General features: G+C 36.5%; 1 protein-coding gene across 1 annotated transcript in view; it reads right to left on the reverse strand.

Annotated features, from left to right (window-relative positions):
- SDHAF3 (succinate dehydrogenase complex assembly factor 3) overlaps positions 1–16,405 on the reverse strand; it is a 64,903-nt gene extending 48,498 nt beyond the window's left edge. The window contains exon 1 of the mRNA XM_040472595.1: positions 16,113–16,405. Within this exon, the coding sequence (XP_040328529.1) occupies positions 16,113–16,286 (174 nt within the window). The 5' untranslated portion in view covers positions 16,287–16,405. The remainder of the gene's footprint in view (positions 1–16,112) is intronic.
- Between the last annotated feature and the right edge of the window lie 6,009 nt (positions 16,406–22,414).

A 22,414-nucleotide genomic window follows, 5' to 3' on the forward strand; every position in this document is an offset into this window, starting at 1 on the left:
TTCCTGAGAGAAGATGGTGTTGACTGCAGCTTAAGGAAACTGCATGACGGACACTCAACCTCTTTTTTGTTTCCAAGATTCTTAGCAATTATGGCTATCCTAGGTCTCTTGCAGTTCATGATCTTAAATTCCTTAAATATTTGTTCCTCACCTCTTCCCCACTTTAGGCACTTTAAAAACTATCTTCAATGGAAAAGGAAACAGGAATATAAAACTACTTTAACTTGTCCTGAGTAATTAAGAACCACACATGTTGGTTATAAATTTTATAAAGACCAAAAGCTTAGTAACAGCTACACAGCAACAACAACAACACAATTATAAACTGTACCTACATTCATATGCCTAGTGACTGATCAATATATCTAGACAAAAACATGAATTAAACTGCTTGGACTAAGCCTAGTACCCTATGAAATTTAACACTGAATTCTTATGTATTTATGAAATACAATTTAAGAATTCTTGTATCAGGGTAAAAAACTGTGCATAACTCTTAATCTTTATAAAGGCTACACACATTCAACTGATTAATTTTTTAATCTAACTATGGCTATTAGTATGTTTGGTCTTCATCTGAAATATAATCACACAAATTTTCTTTTGGGAAAAAAAAGACAAGATTCACTGAACATCTTTTATAAGCAAAACACTGTCCCAGGAGCTTTAAAAAGTACACAAAGATAGGTAAAACAGAATTTTTGTCCTCAAGGGATTTACCATCTACTAGTGCCAAAAGAACGTGCATAAATAACTATACTGCAATGTTGAAACATTATCAAAACAAAAATGCCAAAAAAAGAATGTTTTGGGAAATTAGAAGATAGAGTTTTGCTATATACTGAAGAATTAATTAAGAAAGAGTAGATATGAAAGTACTGAAGCTGTTGAAAAGATATTTTAGGATTTGGCCATATAGAAAAAGGAAAACATTTAGACCAAATGAATAGTGAAAGTCAAAACAACTTCAAGTCACATTTAGAGAACAACAGTCAGTCAAATGTGACTGGATCGTAGGCTACATGGTAGAGAATATTGAGATGGAAGGAAAAATATATTCAAGCCAGATTTTGCAGTTTCAAACTCTAGGTTAAAGAGAGGCCAATGGGAAAACAATGACGATTTTTGACAAAAGCAATGATACGGTCAAAGTTGTGTTTTATAAGCTGACAATTAAAAGAGATGAGGCAAGATTATTTATGATATTGCTATAAACATCTAGAGGTAATGAGAATGCAAATAGGTCAGGGTTCTGATATGGTAATAGGAAACAAAATCAACAGAATTTAGCAACTAATTGGATATAGAAGATAAGAGAGAAAGAAGAATTTTTTTTTTTTATAAACTTTTTTTTTTTCAACGTTTATTTATTTTTGGGACAGAGAGAGACAGAGCATGAACGGGGGAGGGGCAGAGAGAGAGAGGGAGACACAGAATCGGAAGCCAGCTCCAGGCTCTGAGCCATCAGCCCAGAGCCCGACACGGGGCTCGAACTCACGGACCGCGAGATCGTGACCTGGCTGAAGTCGGACGCTTAACCGACTGCGCCACCCAGGCGCCCCAAGAGAAAGAAGAATTAAGAAAAATGAAATCACAAAATTTGTTTTTAGCACCGTCAACAAATCTTGCCTCCTTCCTACCCCACACCAGAGGTTAAGTAGCTAGCATTTATTGAGAACTAATTATGGCTCAAGGCAACCGTTGTGAATACATTATCTTACTGACTCCTTAACCTCAGAGGTAACTACTGCTGGAATTCCCATTTTACTGATGAGGAAACAGGCTTGGAGTGGTTAATCAAATTATCCAAGGTCACAGGGTATGTGACTGGACTAGTCAATGTCAGATAATCATTAAAGTGTTACTGATAACAGTTTACAATGGAATCTCCCACAGGGAGATTTTTAATGTTTGTGAGAGAGAGACAGAGCGAGCAGGGGAAGGGCAGAGAGAGGGAGACACAGAACCCAAAGCAGACACCAGGCTCTGAACTGTCAGCACGGAGACCAACACAGGGCTCCAACTCACGGACCACCAGATTGTGACCTAAGCAAAGTCGGACACTTAACCTACTGAGCCACCCAGGTGCCCCGGGGTAAAAGAAACTCAAAGATAAAAAGATCTTTAGAATACAACAGAATGGATCCCTATGAAGGAACATCAAGAGACAAGGTAGATACAGTGAGTAGAAAACTGCCTAATCATTGATGCAATTGGCTGAAGGAGTTTTCCTCCTGTACTCATACAGGTTTTTGCCCTACTGCCCAAAGACCAACATTTCCAGCTGCTATTCTTTAAGGTACAATGTGTCTCATACTATCTTACACAGTCTTGTAGCCAACTTAATAAACTCCCTAAAGATACTGACCATGTATTAATCTCTGAATCCCCTGAAAATGAGTAGGCATTGAATGAATGAGTGAACCAATAAACTCAGATGGGCTGCTTCCATCTAGTCCTCCCTGACATCGTGTGACCAACATCCTCACGCAATTCAAGGCCCATATTTGGAACAATTTCTGATTCTTTACTTCCCTTCCAGTTTTTGACCTTAATAATGTCCTCTGGACTATCCCTCAATACACTCAATTTGTAAAGACCATAGAAAAACAAATGTTTGGCTCTATTTTTGTACAAAATGCTTTTCTCCTAAATCCCAGGACATTTCCAAAGGTTCCCTAACCCACTGACTACTCCTCCAGTTGTCAAGGAAAGGCTTTACTTTCCAAGGGACCCAACAGTACCCATGTTCAATCGAGAGAGGATTTTCCTTTGACTGACTATCCAGTAGGCTGTGCAAAGGATCTAAAAGATGCAGCCAAGTTCCCAACGCTCTCAGCTTTGATTTGTGTATAACTTTCCCAGAGAAACAATGTAACAAATAGTAGTTAGGCTCCCCAGACAGCCTTGCAGAAAAAGTCTATTTAACCACACAGCAGTTAGAATATTACACAACAGCAAATACATTTTATGTTTTCACTATAAATATACCATGTTTATGCTATATTATGGACTAAAGAGATGTTTACGGCTAATTCTGGTTAACACCATTTTAAAATCCACAAAAGGAGGACACATTATCATTAGTATCTTCCAAGTATTAAGCAGAGCAATAAACTACTGGGAATCAAACTACAGAGAGTAGAAAGCTAACAAACATAACTAAAAAGCAACGTATACATCTACTACTATGACTACAAAGATAAAACAAAAAGAAAAACAAAATATTAGGATTTGGGATACAGTTTGCTTTTAAGATAGAAAAAAACTAAATAACTTTTTAAACTTTGGATAACTTCACACTAGCCCAGTGAATATTTAAGAAAATATAGTTTAAAAATATACTGTAGTTCAATCTTACTATATGAAAACACTGCCACCTCCTTAATTTAGGGTGTAGAGCACATTTTGATAGCATTTAGTTGAAAAGAATAGAACTAAAATAATCTGGTGTGTCTCACTCATCAAAAGTGCCAAATCTGAATTTGTTCTTCACATCAAACAGAAATTAAATTTTATTCTTTTTAGACACATGCCATCGACATGTGTAGACACACCCTATTTAAAACAATTTTGATGTATGCAAATGCAGGTTTACACAAAGAAACAAATTATGGGCTGATTATTCACCACAAAAGGATTCCCAAAGAATTCCCTTACTTAATAGTAAGTTTGCCAGTATATTTAAAGTATAGTTACATTAAAAAAAATCGATTTATAAACAACTTTTCAAAAATATAGTATAAAAGTAGTTACAAAAGTATCAAGCTTCAGAAACTTCTATCACTACAATCTTTGTCCCCAAAGCTTGACAAATCTAGAAGATGAAACTGATAGATTAAATACAATAGCTGAAAATGGCATAGAAATATATATTTTTAAATAGTTCTTAATTATATACTTTTGTAACTATCCTAATAATAATCATTAAACTACCAAATTCTTCTTTAAAACTATACGCAGAGGCTGGCATAGTTAATATGGCTAAAGGTGGCCCAGAGCAAACAGTCCAGCTGCCTTCTTTATGCAGGTAAAGCAGCATCTGTACAAAAGAAGAAAAATCCAGAGGTCCCAATAAGCATCGTAGTTTTTGCTTTGTTTTCCTTTGCAGTGTTCTAAGTGCCCTGAGATATAGAAGACAATATGTAGGGAAAGGAAATCCAAATTTGATGATCCAAAAATGGAGCATTTTGGACCATTTGGGGAAGCAGGAAAGATCCTAACGCCCCCAAATGGCCATTACTGGCTAATTTCTTCTGTTCTGTTCAGAGTGCACCCTAAGATCAAAGCCAAAAGCCTTAGCATCTCCACTGAAGACCAAACAGATGTTGAGTAATCTGACAGCAAAAAAAAAAAACAGCCTCACAATAAGGTAGTGAGGCTAAAAAAAAGAAAAAGAATTTAGCCAGTAGGGAAAACTTGATGGTACAAAGGAGATAGCTTGTTGCCTAAAAAAGAAAAAAAGAGGAAGAGGAAGAAAGTGAAGAGGATGACAGGAGGAGGGGGAGATGGAGGGGTTTGAGGATGAGCAGAGGACAGAGAAAACTGAGTATCTCCACATGAATTCCAGAGTGAAGAAAACGTGGTATAGACCTCTCTGTCTCTATCCTCATTAGATTTAATTACAAAATTAGAACAGAATCATACTGCACTTTCTAAAAGCATCCTGGAAGTATTAACTGATTTACATGAATGAAGTAGCCAAGGGTTTTAGAGCACTCAGACACGATTATCAAAGTTATACATGTCTCCAGATTTTTTAAAATAAGTTTTTCTCACTCTGCACATCTTGCTCTTAGCTTTGTAAAGGCATTTAAAGATGTTCATGGTATTTTTTATAAGCAGTATTAACTGGGGTCATTGGCTAGGAATCCTGAGCTATCAGTGTATGTATCCATTTTTTATGAAATGGCTAAGTAACATACACAAACTATCACGGCCCATGCTGGGAAGTGTGAGGCAGTGAACAAGATGCCTTTTGGAGGAGTCATGGTTTAGAATGTGTGCTATGAAACTAGGCCCACTGATGCTACATGCTGACGTTGTTGTGGTTGTTTTGGGGTAAATGTATATATGTATTTGCCTTGCCATCTACTGCCAATCTTAGTTTGGAAGGGGGAAAGTCTCTATGAGAAGTGTATGTATTTTTTTATTCAATGGGATAGTTTTTAAACAAGCTGTAGGTCTCCTCACCTTCAGCAAAATGAAGAGTCACTGCATCAAAGTCCAGAAACCTTTGTTACTTAAACATACAGCATATAATACTCTATTTTTATTTGTTTATAATAATGAAATCTTTTTGAAGGAAAATAAAACATTTATGTGTGTATTTAAGTTCTATTCAAATAAAGCATAAATACTTATTTTTTGAGACCACAGAAGTCAAAATGCAGTTTATTTTGGAAATGCTTCCAAGCTCTAGTGATTTACAAGTTGAGAAGAGCAAAAACTTGTAAATAAGAGAAATATGATCCTCCCTTGGGAATCAAGCTAATTAAATCAACACACAATGGGAAATATCTGCATTCTCTCAGGCCCAGATGACAAATTACGTAGCTGAATCTATTAGCACATTAATAGCAATAATAATAATAAAGCTTTGACAGAAATAAAGTGCTTACAATGAAAATAATAAAATAATAAACTATTCAGAGGGGACAAACTTGCTGATATGCGTTCAGCACTATCCAGGAAAAAAAAAGCAGTGAAGCAATAGAACCCACGATGTTTTCTGCTGCAGATACAGTGAGGCCTGATGAAAAATTTCTCATGCCTACCCACTTCCCATTATTTTAATTCCATGTTTACCAGGCAACCTTCTAAATACTAATTCAGTTTCCCAGAAAGCTTAATAGAGGTCCACAATCCTGCACTTACAATTCTGATGTCAAAAAAGTTTCAAAAAAACAAAAGCTTTTTCAGAACTTATCAGGCAACAAATCTTAACCTAAATGGACATGAGCCCTTTATTTATTCTATTTAATATTAACTGTCAAATATTTTACTATAGAAATATTAACATATTTGATTACAGGTACGATCCCAGATTCCACTGGAGTATTTCATAAAATTCAGTCATACCCCTTATTACCTTTCTAAAAAATCTAAAAATTTCTGAATTCTGAGATCTCTGTAAAAGAGATCCCTGGGTCGGGGCACCTGGGTGGCTCAGTCGGTTAAGCGTCCAACTTCGGCTCGGTCACGATCTCGCAGTACGTGAGTTCGAGCCCCGCATCAGGCTCTGTGCTTGTGGTGACAGCTCAGAGCCTGGAGCCTGTTTCAGATTCTGTGTCTCCCTCTCTCTCTGACCCTCCCCCGTTCATGCTCTGTCTCTCTCTGTCTTAAAAATAAATAAACGTTAAAAAAAAATAAAAAAAAAAATAAAAAAGAGAGAGATCCCTGGGTCTAAATATAAATATTCTGACTCCTGGAAAAGAAGAGCCCCCTTCACCAGTCCCCATTCCCCCACCCACAGAAATGAATATTCTGGTTTATACTTCAATCATCATTCTGATTCATACTTCAATATTTATAAATTTAGTTAGTATGAGTCTGATGCCAACATCTCTGATCCTCTCTGGGTATATTGGTATGTTGGTACACAAAGTCCAATTCCAGACCTACAAGATCAATCACCAGGAATTATAATCACAATCTTGGGGAGCACATTCCTACCTGGAATCTCTGTCCTAAACCTACTTACTGGCTTCCAAGCCACCAAGTTAGCCCACTCACCAGTCTTCATCCTCTCTGACTGACCTACTAGCAGACAAACCAACAGTTAACCAATCTCTCCTCTCAGTCCTGTCAGCCTGGTACAACTTCTACAATACTTGGAAAAAAGAAAATGTGAAAAATTAAAATACAATAGATTTTTAACAGTTATTAAGTAGCAACTGAATTTTGATCAAATTAAGTTACTGGAGAATCAATGAATAGTTAAGTATGATCTCTAGGAAATTAAGCAGGAGACTATTCTTCAAGTTGTTTTAAGAAAAAAAAAAACTTTATGCCAGAAAATGGCCCTGATGATTCTTTTCTGATCTCAGTTTAGAGCACTAACAATTCTAAAATAGGTCTTCTAGTGGTTAGTAACTAGATAAGGTTTAATTTTGAGCCTACATATTTTTTTTTTACAATATTTGATAGTTTTCAGTGTACAGGTTTGTATATCTTTTGTCTGAATTATCTCTGAGTATTTAATATTTTTTATGGTAAGCAGTATTTTTAAATCTTAATTTCCAAGTTTGCATTGCTAGTATATAAAAATACAGTTAATTTTTGTGTATTGATCATGTTATCATACAATCTTGTTAAACTGACTTACTAATTCCAGATTTTTTTGTAGATTCCATCAGACTTTCTACATAATCATATTGTCTGTGAATAAACACAGTTTTCTTCCTTTTTTCCAATCCAGATACCTTTTATTTCTTCTATCTTATTTCATTGGCCATTTACAATGTTGAATAGTTTTTTTCATTGCATTTACAAAACTGGATCTGGAATCTGGAAAATATGAGGTTCAAGGAAGAAAAGTATAATCATCCTTAACCATGACACCAAAAGATAAACACTGTTTCTGTTTAATTATATCATGAACAGGTTTCCATGCCGTTAATGCTTCTGAAATGCTATTGCTAGCTGCATACTAACCCATCCATCATATGGCTATGCTATCATTTCATTCTTCCTCCATCATTGAATATCTACACTGCTTTAGATTTTTCATTATTACCATATACATGCAGCACAATTAACATCCTTGTATATAAATCATAGAATGATCTCATATTAGAGTCCCTTTTACCCATTATTTTATTAAAGCTGTTAGTGTTTTCACTATCCAAGCTAATAAGTGTTTTATATTAATGCTGTTAATCATATATCACATTAATTCCAAATATATTCCATTTGCCTTTTTAACTTTCTAAAACTAAGAAGTTCTTAATTTTATATTAATTTTAACTGTATTACAAAAACAAAATGTACCATTTGCAACTACATGGATGGAACTAGAGGGTATTATGCTAAACAAAATTAGTCAGAGAAAGACAAGTATCATATGACTTCACTCATCTGAGGAATTTAAGATACAAAACAGATGAACATAAGGGAAGGGAAGCAAAAATAATATAAACACAGGGAGGAGGACAAAACATAAGAGACTCTTAAATATAGGGAACAAACAAAGATTGCTGGAGGGGTTGGAGGAGTGGGGATGGGCTAAATGGGTAAGGAGCATTCAGGAATCTACTCCTGAAATCACTGTTGCACTATATGTTAACTAACTTGGATGTAAATTAAAAAATAATTTAAAAACATTAAAAACATTAAATATTAAAAAAAAACAAATACAATGTTTTTGTTTTGTTTTTTTCTTACCCATTCTATTACTATAAAAACATATTACCCTAAAACCAACAGAAAAGATTAGACAGAAAAATCAGTGTTACCATAAAAGTGTAAATAAGTTAAGCCAATTTGATACAGTTTTAACTCATCTAATATAAGCATATCTTAGAGGTAAAAAAATGTATTGGTCCATCCCTATCTTCAAGGATAAAATACTATTCTTACTGAGACCACTGAGGCCTAAATAAACCTTCCAAAAATTACAGAAAAATGTATGTGCCCAACTTTAACAACAGTTTAACAGATGTATCATAGCAACTTCCATTCTCATTTCATTACTGAAAAAAATTTTGAGAAAGAAATGTGTGGCAACTAGCATCTTGGGCTAATAAACTTAAAAATAAATCATTATGTAACAATAATTAAACTTTTATTTATTATGCTAGAGGTGTAGAAGATAAAAATATGATTAAGAAGCTTCTCTTTCCCTTAGGAAAAATACAAAAACTGGAGGAAGAATCAAATATACAAATAAACTGTTGCAAGCAAACAAGCAGAATTCAAAGGAAAAACACCAATAAACATTTTATGTTGCAAAAGTTTAATATTTTTTCGAAACATTAATTTCATGAGGTAAGAGCACAAGATTTTTGTCCTATCTAGCTGTGTGATACCAAATAGGTCATTTTACTTCTGTAAGCCTTAGTTACTTTATCTTTAAAAATGAAAGAATGGAGGTTCCAGTTTAAGATGGCAGACTGGAGAAATCCTAGCAGCAGCAGCAGCAGCGTATTTCTTATTTCCTCCCCTTCAAAACCTCCTTAACCTGATAGTAAAGAATTTCTAGAAGGAGTAATCCATAATGACTAAAGAACAATGGAGCCATTACCAGCCAAGAGATTTCAATACATTTCTCATGACAGAAAGCAGGTAGCAGAGTATAGCTCATAAAACAGTGCAGATACAGGGAGCCAAAGCTTAGAATACAGAGCAGAGAATATAGCTGAAGATGAAGCCAAACCACCAGAACCAACTGAACACAAATACAGGTAGGTAAAGAAACTAGGAGTGAGAAGCAAATCTAAGGGAGATTAATTGAAAGTCTAACCCTGAAAGTAAGTTTCCAATCAACAAGCCTATCTGTATGCAGAATTCTGTTTCTTACTGCTTTATTTGTAAAAAAGGACAGATGACCAAAATTCACACGGTATTTGAGAAATAATGAAATAAAATGAAAAACGTTCAATTACAGAGATAAATAAGGAATAAAAAATATTGTTTATTATAACCGTACTATACTAATTTTTAACCATGTGCGTACATTACCTTGACTTTTTTTAAGTGCATTAACTGAAAATAAAAAATGAATTTATTTTAGCAATCCAAAGCTCCCTTTCAGTCAATTCTAATACTCTCTATGTAAAATTTCAGACATTTATTCTTCTTAAGCAACTGTAAAATATATTTCAAAAAAATAAATAGTATGTTAAACCAGTAAACCTATGCATATACAATCCTTTATCTTCTTAAATTCTGTGCAAACATTTATTTTAAATTTTTAAGATTGTGTGTTATGTATACACACATACAGATCTATTTTCTTTTCTTTATTTTTTTAGGGTGCCTGACTGGCTCACCCAGTAAAACACCTGACTCTTGATCTTGGGGTCGTGAGCTCAAGCTCCACATTGGGTATAGAGATGTATTTTAAAACCATAACCACTAGCATATTAATATTATTATACTACCATTATTTTAAGCCTGAAAAATCAAATAAATTTTAAATCATTTAAATAAAAGAAATACACCTCTATGTTTCAGTAATGTCAATACATGCAATATTGATCAAATTGGGATTTTTAAAATACCTTTAGCTATTTATAACACAAGCATTGTTATAACACATCTCGTGACAACAATAAAAGTTAAATATTCCTAAATAAAAACAACATCTTAAAAGCATCACTACAAAGCCAAATACCTCAGAAAGGGGAAAAAAATTTATGTTCCAAAGATAGACAGTTTCATATCCTCTCCTTTATCCCCTCTTCCACATTAGAGAAGGATCACAATATGGCTAAAAATTTTTAAAAGGTAAAGCTTAATGAAGAAAACATACATCACCGTTCAATAAACCATCACCATCCAATAAACCATCACAAAAACACTATATTGAGGAACTTGCTGAATGAACAGCACAACTGAGAAGTTCACAAATGATTCTCTCTTACTTCGTAGATGCATCCCCCAACATCTACGATCCATCTATGGAACAGAGGATTCCTTTTCTTCTGCAAGCTCAAACACAAACCACAAATCGGGATGTTAATAAGCGACAAAATGAGGTCCCCAAATCAGGTAAGAAAGGCATACAATTATAAAAACTGCAAAATACCCATTCAAGCCTAATTATCCTAAGTTAGGGAAACTCTAAATATAGGTGACATGCAACTTAATCATACATTTTTTATCTGATGATCTACTTCAAAGTTTTAAGACAAGGATATTGTGAGTTACAAATGGATGGTTACATGAACTCTGAAGCACATCCTCTTCTCAAATACAACAAAATAAAACAAAAAAGCAAATGTTACATAATATCTAGACCATCATACAAATCTACACAATTAAACATAAGGACAAAAGTACATTCCTGTGCAGAAGAGGCCAGAACCAACCAACTGCAGAAGAAAAGAACTAAACAGTTCCAGCACTATACTACTACCTTCTTTCTCTTAACTCCTAAATGTTAGTGGTCTATTTCTGCCTACCTTCGCCCAGGTTTTACCCAACCTGGGCACTTTCAACCATACCTTTGAACGACCAGCTAACTACAGATAATGAATTCCAATTCTCTATCTCCAGCCACAACCTGTCTGCTAAGTATGAGACTTATACCTCAGAACATTTCCACCTGACTGTCCCACCAAAATGCTTAACACAAAATGTACCATACTGTACTCATTCTTCATCTGCCCTTTCTACAGACCTACTCTGGTTACTGGTATCATGTTCGAAAACCTGAGAGGTATCCATTCTATTTCCTCTTCTTTCATTAATCCTCCATCAGTCACCAAGTCAAGTCCCATTCTACATTATAAAGGATAACACTTAAATCCATACTCCCCATTCTCAACACCTGTCTTTGTTCGGGCACATATATATTTGGGATTACAACATCTCTCCTAATAATACTCCCTACCTTCAATCTGACTCATCCTTCATCATTCCTTTATATTGCTGCAAAAGTGATCTTTCTAGAATATAATTCGAATCATTTCACCACTGCTTAAAATCTTTCAGGAATTCCAAATAATCCTAAAATTCAGGGACTCCTAAAATCCTTAGGAGAATATCCTGGCTCTTGCTACCTCTCTAACTTTATCTCTTCCTAATCTCTCATATACGACACTAAATTCTAAATACATCGCTGCAAATCCTAGAAAAAGTCATACTGTTTCTGACCTCAATACCTCTGTATATGTTATTCCCACTTTTGAGAAAGTCTTTTTCTTGACATGGTAACTTTGACTTGCTCAAGACTCAACTAGACATTATATGTGGCCCTCAACCGTCTCCACTCCCTACTTGCTCCCATCGCATTTAACACTTTCATACTGTATTAGAATTTTTTTAATGTTTATTTATTTTTGAGAGACAGAGTGAGCAGGGGAGGGGCAGAGAAGGGGGAGACAGAGGATCTGAAGCGCATTCTGTGCTTACAGCAGTGAGCCTGATGCAGGGCTCAAACCCACTTTAGCTCATGACCTGAGCTAAAGTCAGATGCTCAACCGACTGAGCCACTGAGGCGCCCCTCTACTGTATTACAATTGTCTAATATACGCTACTAAATTTTGGACACCATGAAAATAAAATACAATTATTATTCATTTTTGTGTGCCACAATGCCTAGCACTTTGCCTGGCAATAATAAGATCGATATCATGATCGATAATGTGATCGATAACTACTTATAGAATGTGTAAGCAAAAAGAAACAACTTCTTTCCAGAAATAACCTCTACTATAAACATATCCCAACAGACTCAGAGCAAAACAGCTACTTAGGAAAAACAAAGAAACCTGACAAGAAAACAATGTACATAAACAAATGGGGCAGAAAAGGAAAAATTAAACACACAGAGTCTGTTCAGAGTGAGTCCTGACAGCAGTTTATCACTCTTCATCTCACATTCTATAACAACCATGTTTTACTTGCTATTTAATCTTCAACGTTTATTCTGATTTCCCAGAAAATAAGTGGTGAATAGTCCTTCTCGCCACAACAGGGCAGACAGAGAGGGGGGAAAAAAGGAAAGTATTACCTAAATCAATTATTCTTCAAAACTGAGCAGTTACAACTTTAAAAATGCAATAATAAGTAAGACCCCTCATCTACCCAGCCCCAATTCCACTGCTAAGAGTTGCCTCCTAAAAGATCTGAGGTAAGATTACAACACACATTCTCCCTAACAGATTCCCAACAACTCTTCCTGAACCTACATTTTTTTTTCTCTTATGGTAAGATATTATATAAATTCACTATTTTCTCTGTATGTAAGCATATATATTTTTATCCTTAGAAAACATGAAATACTTTCCTACCTTCCCCTAAGTGGTCCTTGAACAGAAAGTTCCCCAGCTGAATTCGCTCTATCATTTGCCAGTTTTCCATGATTACAAACGAAAGGAACAGAGAACTTTCCTCCTAATGCTGGGACCTCTAATATGCCTGATCCTTCCTTTCTCTTTTCCCCAGTGGTACCCATACCCAAGTTTACCCTTTAAAGTAAAGCAAATTCAGAATACATTCAAGTTCTTAAGTAATTTTAGAAATATATGAGAGAATATCAAAATCCAAAGTCCACAAAGGACAGTAAGTCTACAACTGTGTTACTCTTAATTAGCTTGACATAAACATAAGCATCAAGCTAGTAATACTTATGCATGCCAAATATGTAATCATCATTAACCAAAACAACAGAAACCCATGCCATAAATAGTAGCATCATATATAACATAATCATAAATCAGATATTTTGAAGAACACATAGGAGAGAAAAAAAGCCCAGAAGGCTGAAGGATATCACTTGTTGGTATCACTGTGCTAGCCAAGTTCTATTCCCCTCCAAGTCATTAGAATCTTCTCTAGTCTTCATCCTTGGAAAAGAAAAACTACCTCTCTTGGCAGAATCCACCCTACCCCCCTTCTAACTCCCAGACTTGAGAAAGACTGAGCTGCCTTGAAACTGTGAGAATTATTACTTTACCCAAATAGTTAGATCACTAGGTTTAAACTAATCTTTACCCAGCTGCGAACACATTAATTACAGGGCCCTAGCCACATTAAAATACACTTTTCTTCATTCCAAAAAAATAAATGAAAATGCTAGATCAATAATGGGGAAGAAGGGACAAGGCTTACCCACAGAAACATTCCAAGAAATAAATTCAGAGGGAATGAGGGCAATAGAAAATCACAACGAGAACTCAATGGCAAGATCCATCGATGAATGCTAAACTAACTGGCAAACTTTAAGGAGAAACAAAATATTTGTATATCTTCAGAGTATCCCCCAATAGATACAGTAATTTCAAAAGGGAAAATAATAACTTTACAGTGGAGAAACTTGGCAGATAATCACTTTAACCAAGCGACCACAGTTAACATCACAAACAATAAGTCATGTTGGTATGACGTGCCCTCTGATATGATGTGTTGAGGAAAACTCATCACTGTTATGGTATCACCCTCCCACTAATGCACAACATCAATCTAATCATGAGGGGGAAAAAATCAGGCAAACCCAGACTGAGAGATATTCTACAAAACAACTTACCAACATTTTTCAAAAAAGTGTCAAACACATGAAAGGTAAAAGATTGAAGAACTGTCACAGACGAGAGAAAATTAAGGAGACAGGATGACTAAATGCAATGTGGGATCCTGGATTGGATCCTGCAACAGAACAAGAGCATTAGGGGATATACTGGCAAAATGTGAATAAGGCCTGTAGTTAACATCACTGTGGCAATGTTAATTTCCTTATTTTTTTAACGTTACATTCTTATTTTTGATAACTGCACCATGGTTATGTACAATGTTAATTTAATGTAAGGGGAAGCTGGATATAGAATATATGGGAACTCAGTACTGTCTCTGAAACTCTTCTGTAAGCCTAAGATTATTTCGAAAGGTTTTTTTTTTAAAAAAGGCTGAATTCCTGATACCAAGCCTCGTAGGTTGATCAACACATTTTTTATTTACCTGGTTGTTTCTATTTTTATGCCTCTCTCCTCCAGCCTATTATCAATTTATTCTGAGTTTTTACTCTTGCTAAAAAACTTCCAAGTTCTTACACTTTAGGACCTCTCAAAGTGCCCTTATATCTTCTCAGCACAGTGCTAGATTCTCCTTTCTGTCCTGTCACAAACTGACTTAGCTTTAAAAATGTCACTTAAACACCCTAATTTCTTACAGATTCACTGCAATTAGCAATTTAAAAAAGTGCTTATAAATAAATTTACAGACATTAATTTAGAGGCGCATAAATACTGTTATTATTTTACAGATAAGAAAATAAGACTAGGAAAAATTAAGCGATGTGAAATTTAATAAATTCCAGAACCTGAATCTGAATCCAGTTCTGGCTCCAAGACCAAGTTACCATATTAAAAGAAAGCAATTTGCATTTAAGATTCAACTTCCCTGGCTCCATGCAGTCTAATTACCTCCAACACACATGATTTTTATAAAAGTTCTAAATTTCACCATTGTCTAAATAACCATCTTGCAAACTACAATCAAGAATTCTGAGTCAGTGAAAACGTTCTGTGTTCACTCAAACCATAATCTTTATAATTAAAAAAAAAAAAAACCCGACATCAATTTGGCCATCAACTTTTTAAGCTTTCAAAGAATCACTTACCTCTGTTCTTTTACTAACACTGTTTCATGCTTTCAAATACTTGAGATGACACTCTAACTCCCAATCCATTCATTTATTGATATTTGCAAATCATAACTAAGGCAGTTATGCTAGGCCCCTAACTCCACGAAATATTCTAAATAGCCTTACTCTAAAAAAGGGATGGGAAGTCAAAGGGCTAATCCCCAATGCACGTGTCTGAGATTTAATGCAATGGTACAGTACAGCATGCAACAAAGTAACGAAACTTGAAATTCCCGAGAAATCAACTTTCACCTGACTTAACTCTGAGCATTTTTCTCCTCCACTGCTTGCAGTTGTATCCGGTATCTGCTATCAGTCAACTGAGAACATTATTAAGACCCGAGAAAGGGCACGGACATTTAGAAAACAGTATGGAAACAAGCCTCTAAGTCTGAAAACTACGTTACGAGAAAACCATTAATTTATTAATAAGCGCTTGCTACGTGCAAGGTACTGGAGAGGCAACAAGCTGCTTGACGGTGATTTATTCAATTTTGTAACCTCCCATCCTCATTCCTCCAGAGCCTGGCATGGGAATGAGCTCAAGACGAATTGTTTTGGAGACGCTGATATAACGGGATCTGCTCCTGCCAGGAACCGGTGGCAGAAATAGACCCGCAGGTGATGTAACTTTGGGAAGTACTGTTTGAACAGCTTTGCGCTGTTTAATTCAAACGCAAGAGGCTGCTGCTGTTCGATCCTGCGTGGAGCCCGCGGGAAACCAGCAGGGACAGGAGGTCTCTCACGGGGACAAACCGGGACACCTTTGAGGGTCTGGGGCAAAGAAAAGGTGGCATTCACTTGCCTCCCATTCCTGCAAGAAACGCTGGGCCTCGTCAGAACCAACGGTCTTATGCCTCCTAAACTCGTCCTTCACGTACTGGTCACCAAGGGCTTTAAGGTCTGGGGGCAGACCCCGGTGCAGCAGCAAGATGCGCCGATACAAGGCGCGGACCCGCGAGACGTGCCCTGCCGGCATAGAGGCGAGCGTGGACCTCACACCGCGCGCCTGCGCAAAAGGACGACGCGTACCCACCCCACTTAGAAGAGGGGTCTTTGTGAACCGGCACACGGGAGGAAGAGGGCGCGCGACCTTCATCCGGTTTGGTCCGCTCTAAAATCAGGACCTTCCGGAAACCTGAGCCGCAGTGGCGGACGGGGAAATGGGCGGGTCCTTGCCTGGAGGAGGCGTGGCCTTAGTGGAGATACACCTTTGGCGCGGTTACTGAAGCCCAATTTGTTCCCGGGAGGATGGCAGCCAACCGGAGTTCTGGCGTGGGCCTTTTGTTACCCCTCAGTCACGCCACACTCCCTTTTCTATTCTTCTTACCCTCGGATACAGGCCTGGGAAAGCTTTTTTCAAAGTCGGGCCCCTCCAGGAAGCCTTCCGTGGTTGGATCGACCCACTTCAGGTGTCTTCGAGTGTTTCTCTTCTCCGAGAGGGATCAGAGAGGGATATGTACATTCACGAGACCACCTACCCACATACTTTGCACAGCAATGTGCTCGCAATTTGTGCCCTGAATGTAGCCTCTTTCAAGTGAGCCCTAAACCACCAGGTTTCATTAGCTCCAGTCAAATTGGCTGAAAAATCACAGAAAAACATTTAAGTGTATTAATTACAGGGCCACGATCCTGGAGATGCTGAATAGATAGTCTGAGATGAAAACATAAAATCAGGACGTTTAAAAATCTCCACCTTTTGCAAAGATGATACTGAGAATGTGACTGGTTTCCAAAGCTGGCAGCAACTTGGCCTCATTCAGACCCATCACACCTTTGATTCTTCAGCAAATCCTGGTAACTCCACCAACAAAATGTGTGCCAAATTCGACCATTTCTCACAATACTCTCCATTACAACCGTCTCTCTCTCCAGTCAATACCTCCTAACATTGTGGTAGCTTCTTGTATTCCTGCTTCTGGCCATTATCAACTTTGGTCATGATCCACCTAAACTGTAAATTAGATCATGTTACTCCTCTGCTCAACAAAATACTCCAGAAAAACCCAAAGTCTCTCCGCTTCTTAGCTCTCTAAATTTTCTCCTACTGCTCTCTCCCTAGTTGGCCAGTTCCAGCCATACTGGTCATTTACCTCCTAGTTCATCTTTGAATAGGCCAGGCACATGCCTAACTGAGGGCCTTGGCACTTGGTGTTTCCTGTGCCAGAAATGCTCTCCCCTATAGATGTCTTCTTGTCTAACATCTTCATTTCACTCAGCTCATTACTTCAGGTCCCCTTCTAAGACCCTCCCTGGCGTCTGTATTTGAAATTGCAACATTACCATGCCAAGAACTCCCTAAGCCCCTCTCTGTTTTTCTCTAAAACACAAATTTTGCTTATTTGCTTATTGTCTTTTCCCCCCTACACATACCCCAGAATACAAATTCCATGAGGGCAGGCATTTTCTGATTTTGAGGGTGTCAAGGGACTCATATGACCTAGTGATGAAGGGGCAGTGTAGGAATTTGTGTGATTCCCTCACAGACTTTTTTCTGTGCAAAGACATTTTGAAAGACAAAGAAGACATGCACAGGCTAACAATGGCAAGGACTTATTCATTTTAGAATCCTTTTCAGGGCCGACCACAGTGCCTGACGAATAGTAAGTACTCTAATATTGATTACCTTGAATGGACGTTTTCCTTCTGCTTAAAATTTAGAAAAAAAAAATATTTGTTTAAAAGAGCACAGAACATTTTTAAAAAATGGATTTAATTTGGTATTATGACAAACCACATTAATGGCAAGGATTGAATGGCAGTGTGGTTATTTTACTTCAGGAATTTTTTTTAACCATACTTCATCTGTTAATATCCCTATAAATTGAAAATTAATTTCTTGTTCCAGTTTGCTTTTTTTCTGGTTTCCTTTGGGGCTAAATTACATGTATAATAAATACTTCTTTCAGAGCCAAAGCTCTTATTAGAGTGTGGAAAAAACATTCTGCCAATGAATTAATAAAAAATAACAATAAAAGATTTAATTCAGCCTAAAGGGAGCGGAAAAGGTCCACAGAACATTGGGCAATCAATACTCAGAAATGGCAAATGATGGGTGAAAAAGAAGCCAAGACATAGTGGTTAGGCCTTGGGAAGAGGAATCAAGCAATAACATCTATAATGATAGAGGACCTTTTTTTAATTATTATTATTTTTCTACAAAGAGCTGGACAGTGAGGTATGTTTTGAGGACAAAACTTTCTCTGTTTCCTTGACCTTCCAATTTAGGCTGACCAGTTTTCCTCTTGTGGTCAAAATAGCCATGAATTGAAAGTAAGATCTGAGTTGTATTCCTGGTCACTAATCCAGATCAGAACACATGCAGGCCTTTCCTTTATCCTTTCTCCATGTGTTTCTTTTTCCTGTGTGTTGTTTTTTTTTTTAATTTTTTTTTAACGTTTATTTATTTTTGAGACAGAGAGAGACAGAGCATGAACGGGGGAGGGTCAGAGAGAGGGAGACACAGAATCTGAAACAGGCTCCAGACTGTCAGCACAGAGCCCGATGCGGGGCTCAAACTCACGGACCGCGAGATGGTGACCTGAGCCCAAGTTGGCCGCTCAACTGCCTGAGCCACCCAGGTGCCCCATTTCCTGTGTGTTTTTAAGCAAGTCACACAACCACTCTGTGCCTGGATTTTCTTACATGTCAAATGCTGGGTTAGGCAATTTTCAGTACTTTCCAAATCTATGACCTAATCATGATTTCTCCCGGATTCCCTTCAAAATTTTTTTGTGCAGGTAGAAGTAGACACATAATTCATTCTGGAATAATTGCTTTGAAAAGACTTTTAAGAGAAAGGGGAAACTCCTCAAAACTCTATGTGGAACACATCCCCTAAGCCTTCCAGGGTACACAAACTATAACAACCACAGTATACCCAGCAATTGAAGTATGCAGTGTGGAATTTGTACAGAACTCCCACACAAAAAAAGATAGAAGAAGCTGCTAGAGAAGTTTTTTGACAAACAGACAACTGTGAGGACAAAGGAGGTAGGGAAAAATCAATGAATAAGAAAAAATTAACTGAAAGAAGGAGAAAGAAAACACCTGTGAGGAGCATACTGCATTATTACTTTGTAGTGTGCCCCAGTCTTTACCTTGACATGTTGAAAATAATTCTTACTTGTAAATAATGTTAAACCCTTTTCCTCTACAGCAGAATGAGAAAGGGTTGGTGAATCGGAGAGGCTAGTGAGAAAAGATTTGGAAACTGCTTTATGCCATTAGGTGTGGAAACACGACCTCAGGCTTGGATTTGGTTGCACATGTGGCTCAGTTTTTAATTTATGGCTACTAAATGCCAAATTTTCAATCTTCAAAAATAATGAAAAGTTAAATGCCTGGAACAAGATATATCTTTGGTCCAAACAACTTTCATATGCTTAGAGGCCTGGAGAGATGAACAAGCTAGATTTAACAGTGGTAATTACCTATAGTCCCCCAAACAACATCAGAAATGTTCTCTCATTTTCTGCTTTACCTTCGAGTCCCTAATAGGAACATCACTACGTGGAGGAGAAAATGTAAGAGGAAAGACTTCTTTAAACATTTTTACTTGGTAGCTGAGTATCTCTACTGAAATGCAATGGTAACGAAGCAGATCATCTTGAAAGCCAAACTTTCAAACTTAAACATAACAGTTCAGGAATGAGAGAAGCAAATAAATTCATGGAAAGTCTATTCTTTGAAAGTCACTTTGGAAAACATGTTAGTCTTCATTTGCTATATTTCTAAGTTTCTGAAACATGTTACACAAGAAATATCAAAGAGGAACTAAATGTGTTTATACCTGGAGAGAAAGATCTAACTATAAGGAATGTTTTAAATGTTTACAATTATTGATAAATAAGGATGGAAAATCAACCAAAGTTGAGATAAATTGTCATGTAAAATAATTTAAGGTACTAACGATACTAATTTTTTCTAAGGAGAAAAAAACTGACCATTGCCACAGAAGCTGGAAAAAATTTGACAAATTCAACACCCATTTCTGATTTTAAAATAATAATAAAAAAAGAAATCAATGGATTTCTCAACACAAAATCCAATACCTTAGCTAATAGGAAAACATCTGATACAGTAGGCAAGATTTTTGCATAAAAGAGAATGGAAAAAGAACATATATAATATTTCCCTCATTGTGCAAAAAGATAAACCAAAGACTGATTTTTTTTTTTTTTAAGTTACCTACAGGGATGAGTTTGGGTGAGGAGCAGGCAGAGAGATAGGAATGGAAGTGACATGTTCCTAAGTTTATACTTTGCTATCGTTTTGAGCAGTGAAAATATCTTACACAGAAAAAAAATAATAATAAACTTTTTATTTTATTTTTTTTTAATGTTTATTTACTTTTGAGTAAACTTTTGAGTTTATTTACTTTTGAGAGAGACACAGAGCATGAGCAAGGAAGGGGCAGAGAGAGAGGGAAACACAGAATCCAAAGCAGGCCCCAGGCTCTGAGCTGCCAGCACAGAGCCTGATGCAGGGCTTGAACCCACAAACTGTGAGACCATGACCTCAGCCGAAGTCGGACACTTAACCGACTAAGCCACCCAGGTGCCCCACATGAAATTTTTTAAAAGCTAATGCTAATATAGAAAGCAAACCTTAAGAATGATTGCTGCTTTGGCCATACACTGTGAGTTTCATATGCAATAGTTCATCACTTACACATATTTCCTCCTTTCCCAAAAGCTATTTAGTTGATGTAAAAATTGATTTTTGCCTCTCTTTCATAACTGTTGTCTGATTTTACTGCATTATAGTCAATGAATCAGTTGTAATTTATCAACTTATAGAGAAAAGGAATTTCTTCAAATTTCCTGGGGGCCTTCCACACAATTTTTTGAGGTTCTGAGTATGCTTAAAACAATATGTTGTTTTCACAAGAAATAATAAGTGTTGGCGAGGATGTGGAGATAACTCTCATGCACTGTTGGTGGGAATGCAAACTGATGCAGCCACTGTGGAAAACAGTATGGAGGTTCCTCAAAAAGTTAAAAATCGATCTACCCTATAATTCAGTAGTCCCACTACTGGGTATCTACCCAAAGAATACAAAAACACTAATTCAAAGGGATATGCACAGCCCTGTTTATTGCAGTCTTGTTTAACAAGAGCCAAATTATGAAAGCAGCCCCAGTGTCCATCAGTAGATTAATAAAGAAGATGTGGTACACACACACACACACACACACACACACACACACACTGGAATATTACCTAGCCATTAAAAAAGAATGAAATCTTGGGGCACCCGGATGGCTCAGTCAATTGAATGTCCAGCTCTTGGTTTTGTTCAAGTCATGATCTCACGGTTCGTGAGTTCAAGCCTGGCATCAGGTTCTGCACTGACAGTGGATTCTCTCTCTTTCTCTTTCTCTCTTTCACTCTCTCAAAATAAATAAATAAACTTAAAAAAAAAAAAGAATGAAACTTTGCAACAACACAGATGAACCTGGAGAGTAAAATTCTAAGCAAACTAAGACAATCAGAGAAAGACAAATACCATATGATTTCACTCATATGTGGAATTTAAGAAAAAAAAAATGAGCAAAGGAAAAGAAGAGAGAGACAAACCAAGAGACAGACTCTTAACTAAAGAGAATAAACGGGTGGTTACCAGAAGTGGGAGGGGAGTGCGGGATGAGTGAAATAGATGAAGAGAACTAAAGAGTACACTTATCATGATGAGCACTGAGAAATATACAGAATCGCTGAATCACTATATTGTACTCCTGAACCTGATATAACACTGTATGTTAACTATACTGGAAGTAAAATTAAAAACTTAATAAAAAAATAAAAAGTAAATTGAAAAAAGAGTATGTTGTTTCTATTTTGTAGGTACAAAATGTATATGTGAAATATATTTCAGAACAAGCTTAATTACATTATTTGAATTCTCTATTTTTTAAGTTTTTGCCTACTTTATCTTTCAGTTTCAAAAAGCAGAGCATCGGAGTTGCCCAGTATGATTGTGGATTTGTTGGTTTGTCTATCTGGTTATATCTGTTTTTCCTTTCTATATTTTAAATGTTAGATTACATATAACAGTTGGTTTGAGAGACACCTGGATGGCTCAGTTGATTAACTGTCCAG

Source organism: Herpailurus yagouaroundi, unplaced genomic scaffold (assembly GCF_014898765.1).
Source record: "Herpailurus yagouaroundi ecotype Mexico unplaced genomic scaffold, PumYag 100, whole genome shotgun sequence".
Lineage (NCBI taxonomy): Eukaryota > Metazoa > Chordata > Mammalia > Carnivora > Felidae > Herpailurus > Herpailurus yagouaroundi.